Genomic DNA, 19,496 nt, shown 5'->3' on the forward strand with positions numbered 1-19,496 from the left:
AGGATAATCAGACACAAGAGAATTAAAATAGTGAAGTAACGGTGTTTGTACAAAAGGGAACAGTTTCCAAAACCGGTTTTGAATACCATCAGGCCCTTGCGCCGTATTAGATTTGGACTTTTTAATTACAATTTTAAGCCAATCAGGTGTAATGAAACACAACAATGGTGATTATATTTTTTCAAGTACCCAATCATAATATTCCGCTTCCTATGGTTCCTCGAGGTTACAGTTGCCGCGTATAGACCACAACTGTTTCCAAAACCTTTCACTGGAATCTATGGTGGCTCTTATCTCATCACTGCCATTGGATGCATTTAGTTGCCTGTATAATTGTTTTTCATTAGATTTAAACAATTTCTTTTGTCTGATGAAATTAGTTTTCTTTCTCTTGTCCCACTTTCTTTTTCTTTCTGTCAAAACCTTTAACTTGGCTTTCAGAGATTCAAGAATTTGATTAAGAATCTTCTCTTTTGTTGTCTGTTGTTTTTAAAGTTTTCCAAATTGATTTCTGCCATTTTGACATTGATTGCCCTGAGGAACGTAAATTTAGGCAAAGTTCTATCTAGGATATGTCTTCCCTTGTTTCGTCTAGTTTAATTTAGAACTATTTTTTCTTTGGATGATTTTGTTTATTACCCTTTTGTGGTTTATTTTCTTTGGAAACTGTATGGAGTTCCTCCAGTGTTCGAGCGGCAGCATACACGCAACAGTTAATGTCATGTAAAGAACAGTCTACATTGAGAGTGACAGAATTATGCCATTTAATTTATTGAGTTGATTTTGTGGAAATGATTGGTTAATTTGTTTAATTGGCCTCCGTTTCTCAATTGTATATCACAGGTTTGATTATAATCTGTTTCTTGAAAGAGTCCAAGGAAGGTGCTAGTTTGATTTCCAGCGGGAGTTCTTTCTAGGGAACTGCGAGGCTGAAGCTGTAAGATCTCTTGCCAAAATATTTCCGTTTCCTCCTTAGGGTAATTAGCACATGTGTGTCAACACACCCTCCGGCTCTTGGTGGAGAGTCCATGCATGTCAGTACCCTGAGGTAATTTGGACACATCTGGTGGTAACACTGGTATGCTGTACCATCATGATTCTGTGTAGAGCGCTGGTCGTCACTGGTATGTGTCTTTACTCCTTATGAATAATGACCAATCCACAACACTGAAGTGGTCGTTAAACCCATAAATGGCGGACAGACTATGAATGTATGTAGGGTAAAGGAACACTTATTCTTTGAAAACATTCCTTTAATTGTCTATATTTATATTATGATTATATAATGGGTGTGTGATGTTATTTACTAAAAGCCTAGGCAAGTCTAGTTCTAAGTAAGCAAGTTTAGTTTCCCACACGCTGATTTTTCTCGAGGTTCTCAGCAATATTCCAGCTATATAACGGTGGTCTGTAAAGAACTGAGTCTGGACCAGACAATCCAGTGATTGCTGTCATGAGCATCCATCCACGGAATTGGGATACGATGACATGCGTCAACCAAGTCAGCGAGCCTGACCACCCGATCCCGTTAGTCGCTTGGCTTGTTTAAGGAATTGAACGTAACCTAGTGTCTAGAAAACGAACTTCAGGGGAATAAGGGGGACACTGTCAAGTTTGACGTTTAGCTACCTGGTCACATCTTATGGGATCACATGAGGTGAAGATCAACGCCATTTCAGGGTCAACGCCATTTCAAGGTCAACGCCAGAAGGGTTGACAGATGGAACTCAAAATAATCCTCGTTCAATGAGTGCTGAACATCCTGGAGTTGATCGTGAGCGAGCAACCACTAGGGGTGAAATGATTGATCGGCCTACCGATGCTTTGCAAGAGTCAGTTCTAATGTCAATACGTCCATGACAAGTATCAGAAGACTTAATAAGGTGATAATGCTGATAGTTCTTTAGGCGATTACATTTTTTATTGGGTTATGGAATTGTGTTTTGTTCTCACAATGTTCGTGATAAAAAAAAGATCTCCACTGAACTGACGAGGCACATGAATGTCGCAATTTTCCTGCCTGAACGCTTCGCAACCGCATGTCATATCGAAGAGCCATAACTCTCATATCGGTTTAAAAGTTGCGTTAAACACGTCGCTATGCATTCCGTTTTTCGTAATGAAAAAAAACAATATGCGTGATACTTCATGTTTACTTACTTTTCATACTATTAGAGTGGGCGGTATTTCTACATTTGATAAAAAACATTTTAATTATATTTTCATTTTCTGTTTTTTTCCTGTCGGCATATCAGTAAATCAATAAACAACATATTATCGCGTTATTATTCGATTTCCATTTGATCCACATATATACTTTTCACCGATATTTTGTCTTTTACGCTAAGTGGAACCGGCTTTGGCGGTTACATGAGACGGGATATTCTCTGTCGTGGACTTTTTAAGGTGACACCATGTTTAAATGGGTATCCATTCTGAAATCGATAATGAAGTTATATCAGACCGCCCCCGTGGTCTAGTGGTAGAGCGTCTGCCCGGCGAGCGGAAAATCTGAGATTCGATCCCCGGCCGCGTTATACCTAAAGACGTTGAAATATGGTATTTGATGTTACCTTGCCTGGCGCACGGCATTAAGGGTCTAAAACACGTATTGGTCGGCTCGGAGTCAGGATACTGTGTCTGAGAGGGTAATCATGTTAAAATGCGGCATGGCATCTTGGTGAGCTAGGCCTATAAAATCGGCATCAGTCCTGACTTTTACAAGAACCACACATACAAGAGCTAATAATTAGTGCAATAAACTTGAACGCGACGTTAAACCCCATTTCACCCCACCTCACTTAAATAAAAAAATACCCAGAGCTAACTATCCTTTACTCCCTGAAAAGAGCCATAGCAATAGCAATATGTTAAATAGTGGTCTTGGTATATATGGTAGCATTGTTGTGTTGAAGAGATCAAGGAAATCTACGTTGTATGACTAGTGGTATTAATAATAGTGCCGCTGTGGTGTTATTTCTATCGCAATACTGATATTAAAATAGCCAATGTACCCATGACAGTCACCCAAACTATCAACGTAACCGAACGTACACAGAATTCGTATAGGTTTGGTTTGGTTTGTTTGGTGTTTAACGCCGCACTCAGCAATATTCTAGCTATATTATGGAGGTCTGTAAATAATCGAGTCTGGACCAGACAACCAAGTGATTGCTGTCATGAGCATCGATCCACGCAATTTTTGGATACGATGACATGCATCAACCAAGTCAGCGAGTCTGACTACCCGATCCCGTTAGTCGCTTCTTACGACAAGCAAAGTCGCCTTTTACGGCAATCATGGGTTGCTAAAGAAATATTCTTCCCCGGATCTTCACAGGTCAGTGCAAATGCAATGGCATGGTGATACTTCACCTCAAGTGATATGAGTGAGTCTGGGAATGTGAACCGAAGTGTATAAATAATGCCGCTTGGCACGGAAACCCGACATGATCCACGTCTCAGTGGTTTACCCCTAACCCCAAACCACTGGGAATATGCTGACAGACTGATGATCATTGCGAACACCCGACTTGGGCCCAAGATCATTGGATCCTTCGCGTCTAATGGAGACAACTCTGAACAGTCAATTGCGTGCCTTAGACGAAGACCGCCACCGTGGTCTAGAGGTAGAGCGTCCGCCCAGAGAGCGGAAGGTCCGGTGTTCGAGCCATGGCCGCGTAATACAAAAAGTCGTTAAGTGATGGTACCTGTTGTTACCCTGTCTGGCGCTCGGCATTAAGGGGCTGAAACAAGGGCTGGTCGGCTCGGAGTCAGTATACTGTGTCTGAGTGGGGTATTCATGTTAAACTGCGGTATGGTATTACAGTGGGCTAGCACTATAAATCGGCATCAGTCAGGACTAGTACAAGCATCCACACACACACGTACATGCACGTCGCTATATACATGTAAGCGCAATAATCTTGGACGCGACGTTAACCCCAATTTCACTACCCTCACCGCCTTAGACGACTCGGCCAACATAGAAAACATGATATGATACCCGAACATACAACCAAAATCACCTTTCTCCAAGCTTTGCCTGTTGCGTGCTATGGCTAATATTGTTCCCTGTGAAAAACAATATTACTTCCACAAGCTGTGATTTCCCATTTCCTGCCAACTTACCCTGAGGCCGATGTGCTAATACGATGAGATCCTCTTCGCTGTCGTCCATAATACTTCAAAATATAAATAACGGTACTTCCTCGCAACAAAATACGAGTTCAAACCTGAACATTATCCAAATTAGTGTCGTTACATTTTCATAATGTGATGTATTTAGTCAGTTGATGGAAGGGCCCCAGCTTCCGTCGGGGGCAATTACAAGTTATTGCTTCATGTTCCTCGGGATGATTTGGAAGCGCAATAAGCTGGTAATCTTGTAGCCTAGAGAAATCATGTGCTCGTGTTTTATTAGATATGATTGATGCATAAGGCGACAGGGCATTTTACTGGAGAAGCTGTTTCGCAACAATGTTTCAAAAGCTAATGTCTTCGGAAACCTCTTTATTTGAGAACATTAGATTTGTTTGTTTGTACTCAGCAATATTCCAGCCGTATGACGGAGGTCTGTAAATAATTTAGTCTGGACCAAAGAATCCAGTGATTGATATCATGAGCATCGATCCCCGCAATAGGGGTACGATGACATGCATCATCAACCAAGTCAGCGAGCCTGACTACCCGATCCCATTAGTCGCCTTTCACGACAAGCAAAGTCGCCTTTTACGACAAGCAATGTCGCCTTTTACGACAAGCAAAGTCGCCTTTTACGACAAGCAATGTCGCCTTTTACGACAAGTAAAGTCGCCTTTTACGACAAGCAATGTCGCCTTTTACGGTGTTAAAGGCTTTGGGACATGTCTTGAGAGTTATCGTGGCGCATGCTGAATAGGCACATGATTTTCATGAATAATATTTTTCTTTAAGTTTAAGCTCCAAAATCACAAATGGCACACAACAGATGTAATTCAAAATTAACATTTCGATTTCAGTTTCAACAACATCAGTAATTACACTATCGTATCTCTGGATTTTCTGGTCTATGGCGATCGATCACTTGATTGTCTGGCCGCCGTCGCATGGCACGAGTATTGCTGTAAGGCGTCAGGCAGCAAACATTTACTTTTTTATGCAATTTATGCGAGTGGCGGATACGATCGGTAGGGAAGGACATGCTTGCCCCTTTCGCGGACACAAGGTGCTATCACTGATTTTCAGTAATCCATTCAAATTAACGATTTCAGCTATTTCGCCGAAAACAATAGGGGCGGCAAGAATAGCACTTCTCGTGTTTTTGGTCATGTAAGGTAGTTCTTAAATGTCATTAAATGGTGGCTAATTCCCTATCTTCTATCTTTTATCAATGATTCTTTTATCCCGATGATCTTCGGAACGGTACTGACCCGTGCCTAAAATAGGTCTTCAGCAACCCATGTTTGCCGTAAAAGGCGACTCTGCTTGTCGTAAAAGGCGACTAACGGGATCGGGTGGTCAGGTTCGCTGACATGGTTGAATCGGAAGATCGGAGCGGTACTTCCCAGTGGCGGAGCGGCAGAGAACACGTGCAACACATTTAGCGCAAAGGTTGAGTTTTCCATGCTAATCATTTCTGAATATACCACACCTCAAAATCCAATTATCTCAGTTCCGCATTCGCGAATCGAGCGATGTGAAAGTTTAACTTCTGAGAATATGTCTCAGTAGATACGTTATTATACACTGCACACGCTAAGACATATTTCAGAACAGAAATCTAAGGTGTCTAATCGTGTTACTCATGTTCTTGTATATCGATATGATTTATACCTGCGACGGTTAGATTTGGTCTTCAGCAACCCATGCTGGTCGTTAGGGGCGACTAACGGGATCGGATGATTATGCTCGCTGACTTCGTTGATGCGTGTCTTCGTATCCCAAATTCACTGGATTGTCTGATCCTGACTCGATTATTTACCGACCGCCGTCATACAGCTGGAAAATTGCCAAACGCGGTGTTAAAATAACCAACCAACAAACAAACTATATTGATTAGGTTGCCTCAGTTTACTTCACTTCAGTGAATATTACTGCGTACAGAAAAACACAAACTGAGGGCTAGTTCCATCAATTTTATAGCTCTGGTTACGTCCTGTATAAGGCTTTCTTCCATATTCCATTCCAATTTATTTTACCATTCCTACCAGCAGACAAATATATTCAGTACCTCAGAAAAAAAACACAACCCAAACAGTCGTGATTGGTGCAATATCATTATATTTGAGGAGAATCCTGGAAAGAAACGTCCCACATCACCCCATGCCTGGCGTAGTAACCGACTTGGATCAGGATCAGTTGGTTGCCACATGTATGGTGTTCATATTATCAATCACTGGTTTGCTTGGTCCCGATAAGAGTAGGCTGCCGAAATGTACTTGAAAAATTATTCCTTTACTCATTTCAGGCATTTGTTTATGTATCAATCAGTGAATTATTTGTATTTGCCGACGTTTGGTCTGGTAGGTTGTATTTCGTATTGTTGGAATTGTATCAAGTGTGCAAAATACCTAACTGACAATACGCAAATATGTGGAATAGGACCCAATACAGTTGATGCATGTGTTCGGGGGCACGGATGGTCCAGTAGTCTGAGGCGCCGCGATTCGCTGTGCTGAGTTGCGTCCCTTTGGCACGCCAGAAACCTATGATTGTGGGTTCGAATCCCGGTTCGACCCGATTATGTTTCTAGGTTTGTCAGCACCATACCCGTGCTCGTGGGTTTCACCGAAGTGGTAAACGTCCGAGACCTGCATCACTTCGGGCTTTCCTCCTACATTAAGCTGACACGCCGTGATATAAGTGGAATACTGTTAAAAGTCCGGTAAGTGGTAAAAGCGGCGTGAAACCCAACGCACTCACTTAAAAGTACAACGACATGTCGGATAATCATAGTTCACTCATACAGCTACACGTGTAGGTTTGTGTGAAATATGCATTGTCATAGTATATCAATATATAGGTGGTTTTTGAGTAATGTATCATACAACTCTTGAATAACACCCATACATTTATTTAAATCCTTTGTTGGTGGAGCTAAATGGCCACTGTCAGCTCTGACAACTTTGTTTTCCCGCACGACCAAGTTACAAATCCAGTGCACGTGATGGCCGCGTTTCGTCTTCCATTTCATACTCCCTCTAGGACTAAGTAAACTACGTTTATAACGAACACGCTTATAACGAACAGACGGATATAACAAACTGATTATTTTCCTCGCCACTTGCAGTATATATGCTTATGACGAACTACGGTTATAACGAACTAAAATTCGTGGTCCCTTTGAGTTCGTTATAACCGTAGTTTTCTGTACATGTACAGTAAACTACGGTTATAACGAATTCAAAGGGGCCACTAACTTTTGTTTGTTATAACCGTAGTTCGTTATAAGCATATATACATCATAACTATAGCAAATGGTCGGGACAAATAATCGGTTCGTTATATCCGTCAGTTCGTTATAAGCGTGTTCGTTATAAACGTACTTCACTGTACTTCAAAAGCTGAACCATCTCATCTAACGCTTCAGCAACTCACCTAAGGCAACAAGTCTAATGGCCCTGCAGCTTAAACCACACTCAATGTGAATGAGTTCAGAGTGTACACCATATTTAAAATCGATTCCCATACATGCGGTTTTGATGCAAAATCGGTTTGGAGCAGCTTTGTCTCCATTGATGTTCAAATGTGGGTTAATCTCCCACAGCCTACCCCAGGGGCGCTCGAGAAGATTGAGTGAATTTTGTTTACGCTGCACTCAAATGCATTACAGATATAACACGGCGGGCTGAACGCTGTGGAATCTAGACAAGCCAAACTAATAGTTGATCATATTATTACCAGCCCACGCCGTCGTCCGTTTGTATGAACAGAAACCAGACACTTCAGTCTGGACTAGCATGGAGACCGGCTGGTCAGGCTGTCACTTGACTCTGCGGGCCATTGTACCCCTGCTTCCAGTCACTGCATGGCTTGGTCAGACTCGAGTATCTATAGGCCACCATGATATAGCTGAAGTACTGCTGACTGTAGCTGTTGAAGAAGATTCATCAACCTAATCCTTTGAGGTACGATGTCACAAAGGTAAAATCATTAATCCTAACTATTAATGAGCTCAAATAAACAACCCCGACCTACACAGAACGCAGTATCGGTGGTTGTCTTCCATGCTCTGTCGTTTACATCACACCTGCCACCGGTGGGGAGACCGGGTTCGAATGGGTCATAGGTGTATCGTAAGAGGCGATTAACGGGATCGGGTGGTCAGGCTCTCTGACTTGGTTGATGCATGTCATCGATCCCAATTGCGTGGAGACCCGTGAATATTCCGGGGTAGAATAGGTCTTCAGCGACCCATACTTGTCGCAAGAGGCGACTATGCTTGTCGTAAAAGGCGACTAACGGGATCGGGTGGTCAGGCTCGCTGACTTGGTTGATGCATGTCATCGATCCCAATTGCGTGGAGACCCGTGAATATTCCGGGGGAGAATAGGTCTTCAGCGACCCATACTTGTCGAAAGAGGCGACTATGCTTGTCGTAAAAGGCGACTAACGGGATCGGGTGGTCAGGCTCGCTGACTTGGTTGATGCATGTCATCGATCCCAATTACGTGGAGACCCGTGAATATTCCGGGGTAGAATAGGTCTTCAGCGACCCATACTTGTCGCAAGAGGCGACTATGCTTGTCGTAAAAGGCGACTAACGGGATCGGGTGGTCAGGCTCGCTGACTTGGTTGATGCATGTCATCGATCCAAATTGCGTGGAGACCCGTGAAAATTCCGGGGTAAAATAGGTCTTCAATGACCCATACTTGTCGCAAGAGGCGACTATGCTTGTCGTAAAAGGCGACTAACGGGATCGGGTGGTCAGGCTCGCTGACTTGGTTGATGCACGGTCATCAATCCCAATTGCGTGGGTTTATGCACATGATATTAATCACTGGATTGTCTTGTCCAGACTCGATTATTTACAGACCGCCGTCAATTAGGTGTGATATTGCTGAGTGCGGCGTTAAACAACCAACCAACCAACCATTATATTGATAGAGGTGAATGTCTGTCTTCCTTAAGTTTGAAATTGTTGATGGTTCTAGCAAAGATGACGAATGAAATGACAATGGCTTCTATAACTGCTTTGCTTGTTTGAAATACCGATGTTGATTAATATTGTGGTTTTAATACAATCATCCTCCTCATATACTGTTCTACTCATTGTACCATCGTATTCTCCCCATGAGGATGCGGGTTCGAATAGGTCTTCAGCAACCCTTGCTTGTCGTAAGCGACTAAAGGGATCGGGTGGTCAGGCTTGCTGATTTGGTTGATGCATGTTGTCATATCCCGATTGCGGACATCGATGCTCATGATGTCAGTCACTTGATTGTCTGGTCAAGACTCGATTATTTACAGACCTCCGTTATACAATGAAATATTGAGTGTAACGTAAAACAGACAGGAGAGAAACCAGCGTACTCCCGATATCAACTTATACCTATATGCACATACTATTATCGTCATTATCGCGATGACGATTGTGGTTCTGAATGATATTGATCATAAAAATAACGGTGATGCTGAATATATTTATAAAGTTGATGCCAGTGTTGGTCATGACTGCAATAAGAACGTCTGTGATGATAGCGACAGTGGTTACTTCCGTTCGAATTAAAATGTTAAACTGACATTATACGTGCAACTTGATGTCAATGTTCATAATCACAGAGCTGCAAATCAATACCGGACAACCCATATTGTGGCACTTTGGCAAAGCAACTTATCTGCTTTTCGATTCACAATCTGAATAAACATACAGTATTGGTGGAACGTGTGTGTAAATAAACTAGATGTTATCGAAATTAATCTTTACAAGTTACCTTCAAAAGTAAGCCATCAGGATACCATTACTCAATATTGACTGCTACCACAACATTGCGAAATGTGTTTCATCTTTGCGATAGAGTTGCATTAGTGTTTGATTACCAGATTTACGACTTAGCAAAGAGGGTTTTTTAGGGAATAATACACTATTGACATGCTAACAAGCTTACATGCTTACATGCTAACATGCTAACAAGCTTACATGCTTACATGCTAACATGCTTACATGCTAACAAGCTTACATGCTTACATGCTAACATGCTTACATGCTAACAAGCTTACATGCTAACAAGCTTACATGCTTACATGCTAACATGCTTACATGCTTACATGCTAACATGCTTACATGCTTACATGCTAACATGCTTACATGCTTACACTTTTTGTTACCGCCTGGTGCCATCACTGACTTTCAGTGATCCATTCATATAATTATTGCCTTTTACTCCCAATGAAATCTGTTTGGGCGGCTAATCGAGACTGGTTACTCTCTGGAGTTGACGTTTCATGAAATTTGTATGTTTAATTACTCTTCACAGTTATATGGTTTTAGATACCTTGAAACTGTAGGTGCGGCCTCTGTCCCGGTGACTTTAAGGTCAGGATTATCAGTTGCTGAATGGGAATGTATAATACACGTGGACAAAACAGAATGAGACACGATTAGAAATTAACGGGGATGTATTCTTCAAGCTGATCAGAAAATCCGGGCACTTATTAGGCTTAACACATCGCTTCAATACGCAAAGTAGATTAGCGTCTTCTCCATTTAAAAAAAATAATTTCAGGAAACTAAATAAAATGTCAACTCGACAATAATTCTTAACGATTCACGATGAATCACTTCCATTAGGACTGTTCCCATTATGACTACTGAAAAAAAAAGAAGATGAAATAAGCCTACTTTCTGAATAATGGGCTGCTCCAGCCGTCATACACACACTGCCCATGAAGAAAAGAAAACGGCTTATGAGAGATGTTTGTATTTTCGATGTATCATTTATTCTTATGTCTTTTATTTTCACAAAAATCTCTGAGAATACCTTAGCACAGATACTGGGAATTTCTCGATTAGAGCATACTACAGTGGGTGACGTTGTAGCATATATATATTGTTAGATATGTTGGAAGGATAACATTTTGGTTTAAATTATTAAATAGTATTAAATGTTTGTTGGCATTAGCATTTAATATGTAGTGGAATGGGTTTTAAAATTGACTTTCCATATCAAGAATATTGAACCAAACAAACAAAATTTATACGTATGATCTTACTGCTCTCTGTAAACCCTGGTGCTTGTGTATGTTTCAAACAGCGTTTGCCTGATAACTACATCGAAACGTGGAGAGAAAATGTATGTCATAACAAGAAACGTCTATTGTATACTTCTTTGAGGTTGACGATATGTGTTTACATATTTTACCTCAAGAAAGCAGAGTGTTACAATAATATTGCAAGAAAATGTAGATACAAAATCCGAAAATCGGTTGTAATTTTGCAATATCATCAATCATAAATTAAGGAATGAATTAATGAACAGCAAAACTATATGAATATATCGTTTCTAATGATTTTATTACAAGGTACTCATTGTTCTTATCTATCGTGAAGATGTCCGTTTTTCGATCACAAATCACCTAATTTCGTGTATCTGACATACTCATAATCATATGCAACCATGTCGGATTAACGGGACTTGTGATTGTGATTACTGTCAGAAACAAAATGTATGTGCTATCGAAGATGAATGTTATTTTCTGCTAGTGCGTCCTAAATGCAGTTTTAAAAGAATTGAGTACATGAATAAATATTACATAATATATTAATACGAATACTACATGGAATCTGTTGACTATTCAGACCCTCTATGCAACTTTATCTGGAAACATATATGGGTTTGCACACCATAATGGGGAATAGCAATCCATCGCACATACCGAGTAGGTTAGACCTCGTACACAATGCTATCGTGGACGTTCTTCATCCATTTCGACATACTTGTAAGTTTTCTTGGCGAGCAGGAGGATCGGAGGACACCGGGCACTTAGGCCTCACACATCGCTTCAATACGCAAAGCAAATTAGCGTGTCTTCTTCATTAAAAAAAGAATTTCAGGGAAATAAACAAAATGTCAACCCGACAATAATTCTTAACGATTAATGTGTGTCACGATGAATCACTCCCATTATGACCGTTCCCATAATGAGTCGTATAGGTTGGACCTCGTACACAATGCTATCGTGGACGTTCTTCATCCATTTGGACATGCTTGTGAGTTTCTTGGCGAACTAGGTTCTCTTTATGACTGCAAAATAATGTATAAAGATACAAGTTGGGCGTGTTTGGGCGTGTTTGGGCGTGTTTGGGCGTGTGGGCGTGTGGGCGTGTGGGCGTGATTGTGTATGTTGAACTGTTCGAGTGATCAGGGGAATTCAGATACTCCAAAATGAGTTCGAAACAACCGGGAGCTTGACACGTCATAAAGTTGGTAACAGAGACCATATAATCTATTATATGGTCTCTGTTGGTAACTTTGCCTCACTGTTCTGTGGCAACTACATGTCTTTAAAAGTTTATAACATACATAGCCCATCTGGACATGCGTCTTAAGTGCGTAAAGTCTAGACATTGTGCAGATTCTAGTTCAATTAACGCATATTGTCTGGAGAAATTAAACAATCAGAGAATCCTGCACGATATAAACTGCTTTGGTAAGTGAACTTATACCTTCCCAGTCGCCATTACTGTCTGAGTGAGTAGACTGTTAAATGTTAACGTGATTATATACGCAGCTGAACATGCGGAGTGGGGAATACGGTTTGTTAATTTCACTAAATGTTATCATGGTAATAATCAAAAAAAATTTAAAAAATTGTTTGATATTGTTAGCTATGCACTCATAATGTCATTAATTCTAAGACAACTTAGCATGATGACGTCGTCTTGAACACAAATGTTTATATCGGCACTCTGGGACTGTGGAATAACTCGATATACATACTCCTGAGCAGTGTATAACTTTGTTTAACAAAAAATAATGCAAGCCCTCATCGTATTACATACAGCCTAGGGGCAGTCGGGTAGCCTAGTGGTTAAAGCGTTCGCTCGTCACGCCGAAGACCCGGGTTCGATTCCCGACATGGGTACAATGTGTGAAGCCCATTTCTGGTATCCCCCGCCGTGATATTGCTGGAATAGTGCTAAAAGCGGCGTAAAACCATATTCACTCACTCACATACAACCTATATATTTTGTGTTAACCTATTTGTTTATGTATTTTGTGTGTTTTGTGCATTTTGAGACCACTGTGCTCACCAATGGCGAAGTTGATTCGCTGCCTGGAACAATAGGTTTGTGTGACTTTCGTGGTGGTTCTTACACATTCCCGAGCATCGTTAATAACGCATGTACGTGTATATCAGTCCTAATCAGTGTACAGCCAAAACCAAGTTCATCACTGCGCGTGAGTGAGTGAGTGAGTATTGTTTTTACGCCGCTTTTAGCAGTATTCCAGCAATATCATGGCGGGGGACACCAGAAATGGGCTTCACACATTGTACCCATGTCGGGAATCGAACCCGGGTTTTCGGCGTGACGACCTAACGTTTTAACCACTAGGCTACCCGACCGCCCCCAACAGACTTTGAATAAGCCTTAACTGACTCGCAGAAATACATATGTGTTGAGTAGAAGTTTAAACTAGTAAGTCGGCGTGCTGCAGGTCTATATGGACCCACCACTCAGGCCTTGTGTTAGCCTTTCAATGCTGAAGGTAACGACCAGGGTGGGGACCGTGGATTTTAAGGAAGAATAATAAAAAGTCTCAAAACAATAATTATGCTTCAGACTGTGGAAAAAAATGCCTGCCCAAAACATTAAACTGTTGAAAGGTATTTTTCTTAAAACAACGTTCAGGTTCATAGAAATATGGGCTTTGTCAGCTGTAACTAATCTAATCTAATCTCCAGAAATCTCTTAGAAATTAAATCTTGCGTATTGAAATGTAGAAACAAAAAAATGTAAAAAACAATTACCATAGTTTTACCCATTATTTCTTTTAAGCTATTTGGTCACAAAGAACACAAACACATTGTTGTTCTTTAAAAAAACGCGAGGGTAATAATAGCTTGTTCTTTTTCTAGCGCGGTTTGTGTCAAATCAGCGTGTTTACCCAAGTTATGTGAAGGAAAGCGTCTTCATCACGGACCAACCAGTGTTCTATTTCAAACTCCTTATTGGCTTTGTATGGACGGATTGTGTCTCACACGAACACGACATTTTATTTGCTGGTTTAATGCCTTGAGGCACATATAAAGCGACCTTTCAGAGCCACAAATACCATGAGGGCGGAAGGCAATGCTAACGGTTTCTCGGAGTTCGTTACAAGTCATGAAAATCGGAGACAAGTCGCGTGTCTTTTGTTGACCACGAAATGCATTTGTTTATTATGTTTATTCAGCAAGGTAACGTATGTCATCGGCCGATGTCACATCAGTTGAAATTTACATCAGCAGGGGCGGTCGGGTAGCCTAGTGGTTAAAGCGTTCGCTCGTCACGCCGAAGACCCGGGTTCGATTCCCGACATGGGTACAATGTGTGAAGCCCATTTCTGGTGTCCCCCGCCGTGATATTGCTGGAATATTGCTAAAAGCGGCGTAAAACCATACTCACTCACTCACTTACATCAGCAGTTTTGTCCTAAGTTGCATAGACTTATAAACATACATAGCCAAATTTCTTATGATATTACATTTATCACTTGACATCAAGACATTGAATTTATGTAATGTGGCAAATACATAGCAGTTTCTTGGAATGTACTGTTCACTCATTTCGGCATACAAACAAGAAATGATACTCAACCTCAACGAAACCTTTTTTAACAAACGTTGGAAAACCTTCCATTTATTGGAACATGTGCATATCTGCCAGTCTCAATTTTTAGTTTGAATGGTATCCATCAACAGTGTCTCGAAGAATTGTGACAATCCTTATTTTTCCAGAACAAGCTCCACATGGCTCTGACATGTGCCTTGAACGTGCCTCGGTAAAAGGTTCAAACATCTTAAGGCTTTGATATGTTGTTGTGTTTGTTTTGTAATACAAAATATAGAATTGATGGTTCATTTTTATAACGATTTTTAACCACTTACGAATAACATCATTTCATTTCATACATCTCAAGACGACGTTCTTGAAGTGTACTTCGTTTTATGATCATATTTAAACAAATAGATGTTCCTGCACTATCTGATAGTGATTCGTAAACACATGCTCATGATATAGTCGTAATCGTACGATGGACTCTGCTCTTGGCAGAGATTTGTTATGTATGTGCAACGAAAGCCCATTAGTACGAAAGCCCATTAGGACTATATTGGTGTTTTGGTTTTTTTCTCTTTTAAAAGTCGTAATTACGAGAACAAAGTCGTAATTACGACTTTTCAAATCTCGTAGTTACGAGAATAAAGTCGTAATTACGACATTTACAATGGTGATGAAAATCAACGTGATATTATGACAAAGCAATAAATAGAATCTTATCATAAACTATATTTTCTCGTAATTACGGGTTTTGAAAAGTAATTACGAGTTTTGAAAGTCGTAATTACGAACATTTTCTCCTAATTACGAGTTTTTTCTCGTAATTATGACTTTTTAAAGAGAAAAAAACAAAATACCAATATGGCCCTAATGGGCTTGGAAAGTGTTTTGTCGCATATATTCAATAACGTCGTATTCATGCTCCAAATATAGGGTCATATGAGCAATATTTTGTTAGCAGTAAATCATTATTGAAAAAAAACTCCCGTTACCTCCCGCACATGTTAGTGCTGAACGTTACCGTCATCGACGGTTAGTGCGGATCACCCATTTGCCAGATCCACATTTTTCATACTCTAAAACATAGGAAGTAACCAGCCAGTACCTGCTTCTATAGCAACTTTGGGGACACGGGTGGCCAAGTCGTCTCAGGTGCCGCGATTCGCTGTTCAGAGTTGCGTCCCCTGGGCACGTCAGACACCTATAATCGTGGGTTCAAATGCCAGTTCTAAGTTTGGCAGCACCATACCCGTGCTCCTGGGTTTCACCGAAATGGTAAACGTCTTAGACATGCGCCACTCCGGGCTTTCCTCCCACATTAAGCTGACACGCCGTGATGAAAATGGAATACTGTTCAAAGCGGCGTTAAACCCAACTCACTCACTCACTATAGCAATTATACATTTACAAAGTTGACACAAACTTAGTGTTCACCAACTTCAGTTTGTTTAAAGTGAGCTGCGCATTTTGCGAATATGATTACAACGGACCTTTGTCATGGTTAACTATTGTGTTCCCTAAATTCGTCACCTCTTTTCAATGAAGAGACTAGCTTGATTACATAGATGGGTCGTCATTGTGACTGTACTTTCCAGCCCCTGTCGTGAACCCACACAGTGTAGAAACACAAAACTCTTACTCGGATATTGTCCGTGGAATGGGAGAGAAAGAAGAGAGAGTACATTGAACGTAAATAATCGAGTCTGGACCAGACAATCCAGTGATTGATATCATAAGCATTTGGGTTCGATGAAATGCATCAACCTAGTCAGCGAGCCTGTAAAAATTGCAAACCCTAATGAGATCCTGTTTACGTGGTCATCCCCGGTGATTGTTAAGATCACAAATCCTACCTACAGTCAGACCAGATGGCAGTCTGTATCATTTACAAAGAATATGATAAGTTAAGAATACTAAATGTTACACTAAATATGCAACGTCAAAGCCTGATAATAACCAGTCTTGATTATCCACCGAAACAGATTCCATTCGGCATAAAGGGCAAAATAGCTGTGAAAAGTATGTGAATGGACCACTGAAACTCAGTGATGACACCAGGTGTTCGCGAAAAGGGTAAAGATGCTTTGCCCTACCGGCTGCATCCGGTAAACTTCAATCATCTATCATTATATACCTCTTATGATCATGATGATAAGAAAGATTTTCTTGATATTATTTCAAATTACATGGACATATTTTTTTGTAATTTTTAAGTTGGCATTAGTCTCTGTGAATTAGTTTTCTGACTTTGTATTTCAATGATTTCTTGAGGTTTCCTTTCTTCCAGGAATTCATGTTGGTATACAGAACGTTGGTTTGTTGCCAGGAAATACCGTGGTCAAGATGGTCATGATGTTGCTATTTATGTACAATAATCCAATCCTAAACATATCAGCATCTCTATATATCAATTCAATATGGGTCATCTCATGAAGGGACCCTGAATCGTCGATACAATGAATAAAGTGTTTGTTATCCACGAACAAGTTTCACGTATTCACCATCTGTCATGTTTCGTTTCGAATGAACGCGCCGAAAGTGGAGATTTGTCCGGGAAGACAACAGCTGTCTCATTTTTTTCAGGTGTTTCTACTAAAGCTTATTAAAACACGGAAATTACAAGTATTACGTATTTCAAAGGCACAGTGGTCTGTTGTATCGGGGCTATGTTAAGATAATTATATAAACAACGGTTGTTATGGCTGAGAATGATACGGGGTAGGAAGATAATGGTGTTCTTTATTCCTAGTCTTCATAATGAAATAAACATCCAGCTGAATCAATATATCTTCACATGCATGTATTTTCTAGATTGTGTAAATGTGCAGTTTGCGCTAGTTGCAGTCTCATTTGTTCGTGATTATATACCTCCCAGTTTAAAGCTGTACGATGAGATATTGCACGGTTTTCTTGCAATGTTAATGGTTGTTAATAGACGCACAATTAATCAAACTTATTGTACTTTATTTATTGTTTTTTTTCTTTCCAGATGAGATGATTCGCGACCCAATCTCCACATGTGCATAAACTTTCCTCGGACAAACTACATGGACGATCCAATTCTGAAATTGGCGGGGAAAGGTAACTTTTCCACCCCAGACGAAAACTTCACCTGGTACCGGCCGGACACAATACACCAAGTCGCCCATTGCTTGACCTTATACTTCCAACCAATCATATGCCTTTTTGGGGTCGTTGGGAATATCATATCACTGATTGTATTTTCGTCCAAAAAGCTGCGGACTGTGTCGTGTAATGTGTACCTGGCGGCCTTGTCCGCAAGCAACAGCGCGTTCCTTTTGGCCTTATTCATCGTTTGGCTGGAGATGCTTGGAATACGACTTGTTCATCAGAATGGTTGGTGCCAGACTGTCATCTTCGTTACTTACGTGTGCAGCTTTCTATCCATCTGGCTCATTGTGTGTATTACAATTGAGAATTTCATCATAACGTTCCATCTCCATGACGCTCCCCGTCTGTGTACCGTCAGTAGAGCGTTGATAGTGGTCGGCGGCCTCACCTTCTTCGCGTTACTTCTGTACGACTTTGCTCTATGGTCGACCAAAGAGACGGAGATTCAAAATACAACGTACTGCTTTGTATCGGATGAGTATGGCACCATAGTTGCCGTTCTGACCTGTGTGGATGTCGTGATAACACTTGTGCTGCCTTCACTGTTAATCATATCATTCCTCATAGCTATATTCATAAAAAACATATCCCAGCCCAATGGTTTCAGAACAAACATGAGACGTGTTCTTACCCGTAAGGAAAGAGCGTTGTTACGAGTAACAAGACTCCTCTTTGTCATTACCGTTTCCTTTATGATATTTTCAGCTCCTAGCCACGTGAATAAACTGTGGTATTTGATTTCAATCCTAGCAAGTGATAAAAATGAAGCGACTCAGCACGACAGAGTTACACAACATTTGTGCCAGTTAGTATATTATACAAGTTTCTCGTGTAATTTTGTTTATTACCTTATATGGGGGAAGAATTTCAGACACGTGTTGTTCAATATTATCAAAAGTGTTGGTAAATGCTGTTGCAAGCGTCTGCGACCACCTTGAACTTCTCCATGTAATATCATGGTGTATTTCGTCCAAAAACATGTGCTTTGCAATGTACACTTGTATTATAGAGCTTTGATATATACACCTTTGAATAAATACATCAGTGTTGATTTTCGACATCAATAAACTATTATACTATTTTATTAACAACAGTGCATGTTATGATATTATTGTTTAATATTTTGAGTCAGACACACCTCATATCACGAGTGAGTGAGTGAATATGGTTTTACGCCGCTTTTAGCAATATTCCAGCAATATCACGGCAGGGGACACCAGAAATGGTCTTCACACATTGTACCCATGTCGGGAATCGAACCCGGGTCTTCGGCGTGACGAGCGAACGCTTTAACCACTTGGCTAACCGACCGCCCTCATATCACGATGTCCACGACCGTCATCAAGGCATTTGCCCAGTGACTTCGAAATTCACTTCGTATAATGAACAGTAATATGACGTAAAAGCTTTTCAAACTAGAAAGATGGTCAAACTGTTTCGTTGGCAGATGACAGCTGTCTTGGCCGAGGGATACCATTGCGTACTCCTGTACGAGTTTGTTGACATGGTATTTCCGGTGTTACTCGCTCACAGTTGTCTTTTCGTTGGGGGAAAACATCAAAATTCATTATGGCGTGTGTAATGTTCTACACAGCTGTGTGCTTGGTGTTTTTTTAAAAC

At 40.7% G+C, this 19,496-nt stretch overlaps 1 protein-coding gene across 1 annotated transcript in view; it reads left to right on the plus strand.

Annotated features, from left to right (window-relative positions):
- Positions 1-18,833, plus strand: part of LOC139448453 (C-C chemokine receptor type 5-like) — a 42,552-nt gene extending 23,719 nt beyond the window's left edge. The window contains exon 2 of the mRNA XM_071230003.1: positions 17,734-18,833. Coding sequence (XP_071086104.1) covers positions 17,762-18,814 — 1,053 coding nt within the window. The 5' untranslated portion in view covers positions 17,734-17,761 and the 3' untranslated portion in view covers positions 18,815-18,833. The remainder of the gene's footprint in view (positions 1-17,733) is intronic.
- Positions 18,834-19,496: the final 663 nt, after the last annotated feature.

The sequence above is a fragment of the Haliotis cracherodii genome, unplaced genomic scaffold (genome assembly GCF_022045235.1).
Source record: "Haliotis cracherodii isolate W230 unplaced genomic scaffold, xgHalCrac1.p SCAF_7, whole genome shotgun sequence".
In the NCBI taxonomy this organism is placed as follows: domain Eukaryota; kingdom Metazoa; phylum Mollusca; class Gastropoda; order Lepetellida; family Haliotidae; genus Haliotis; species Haliotis cracherodii.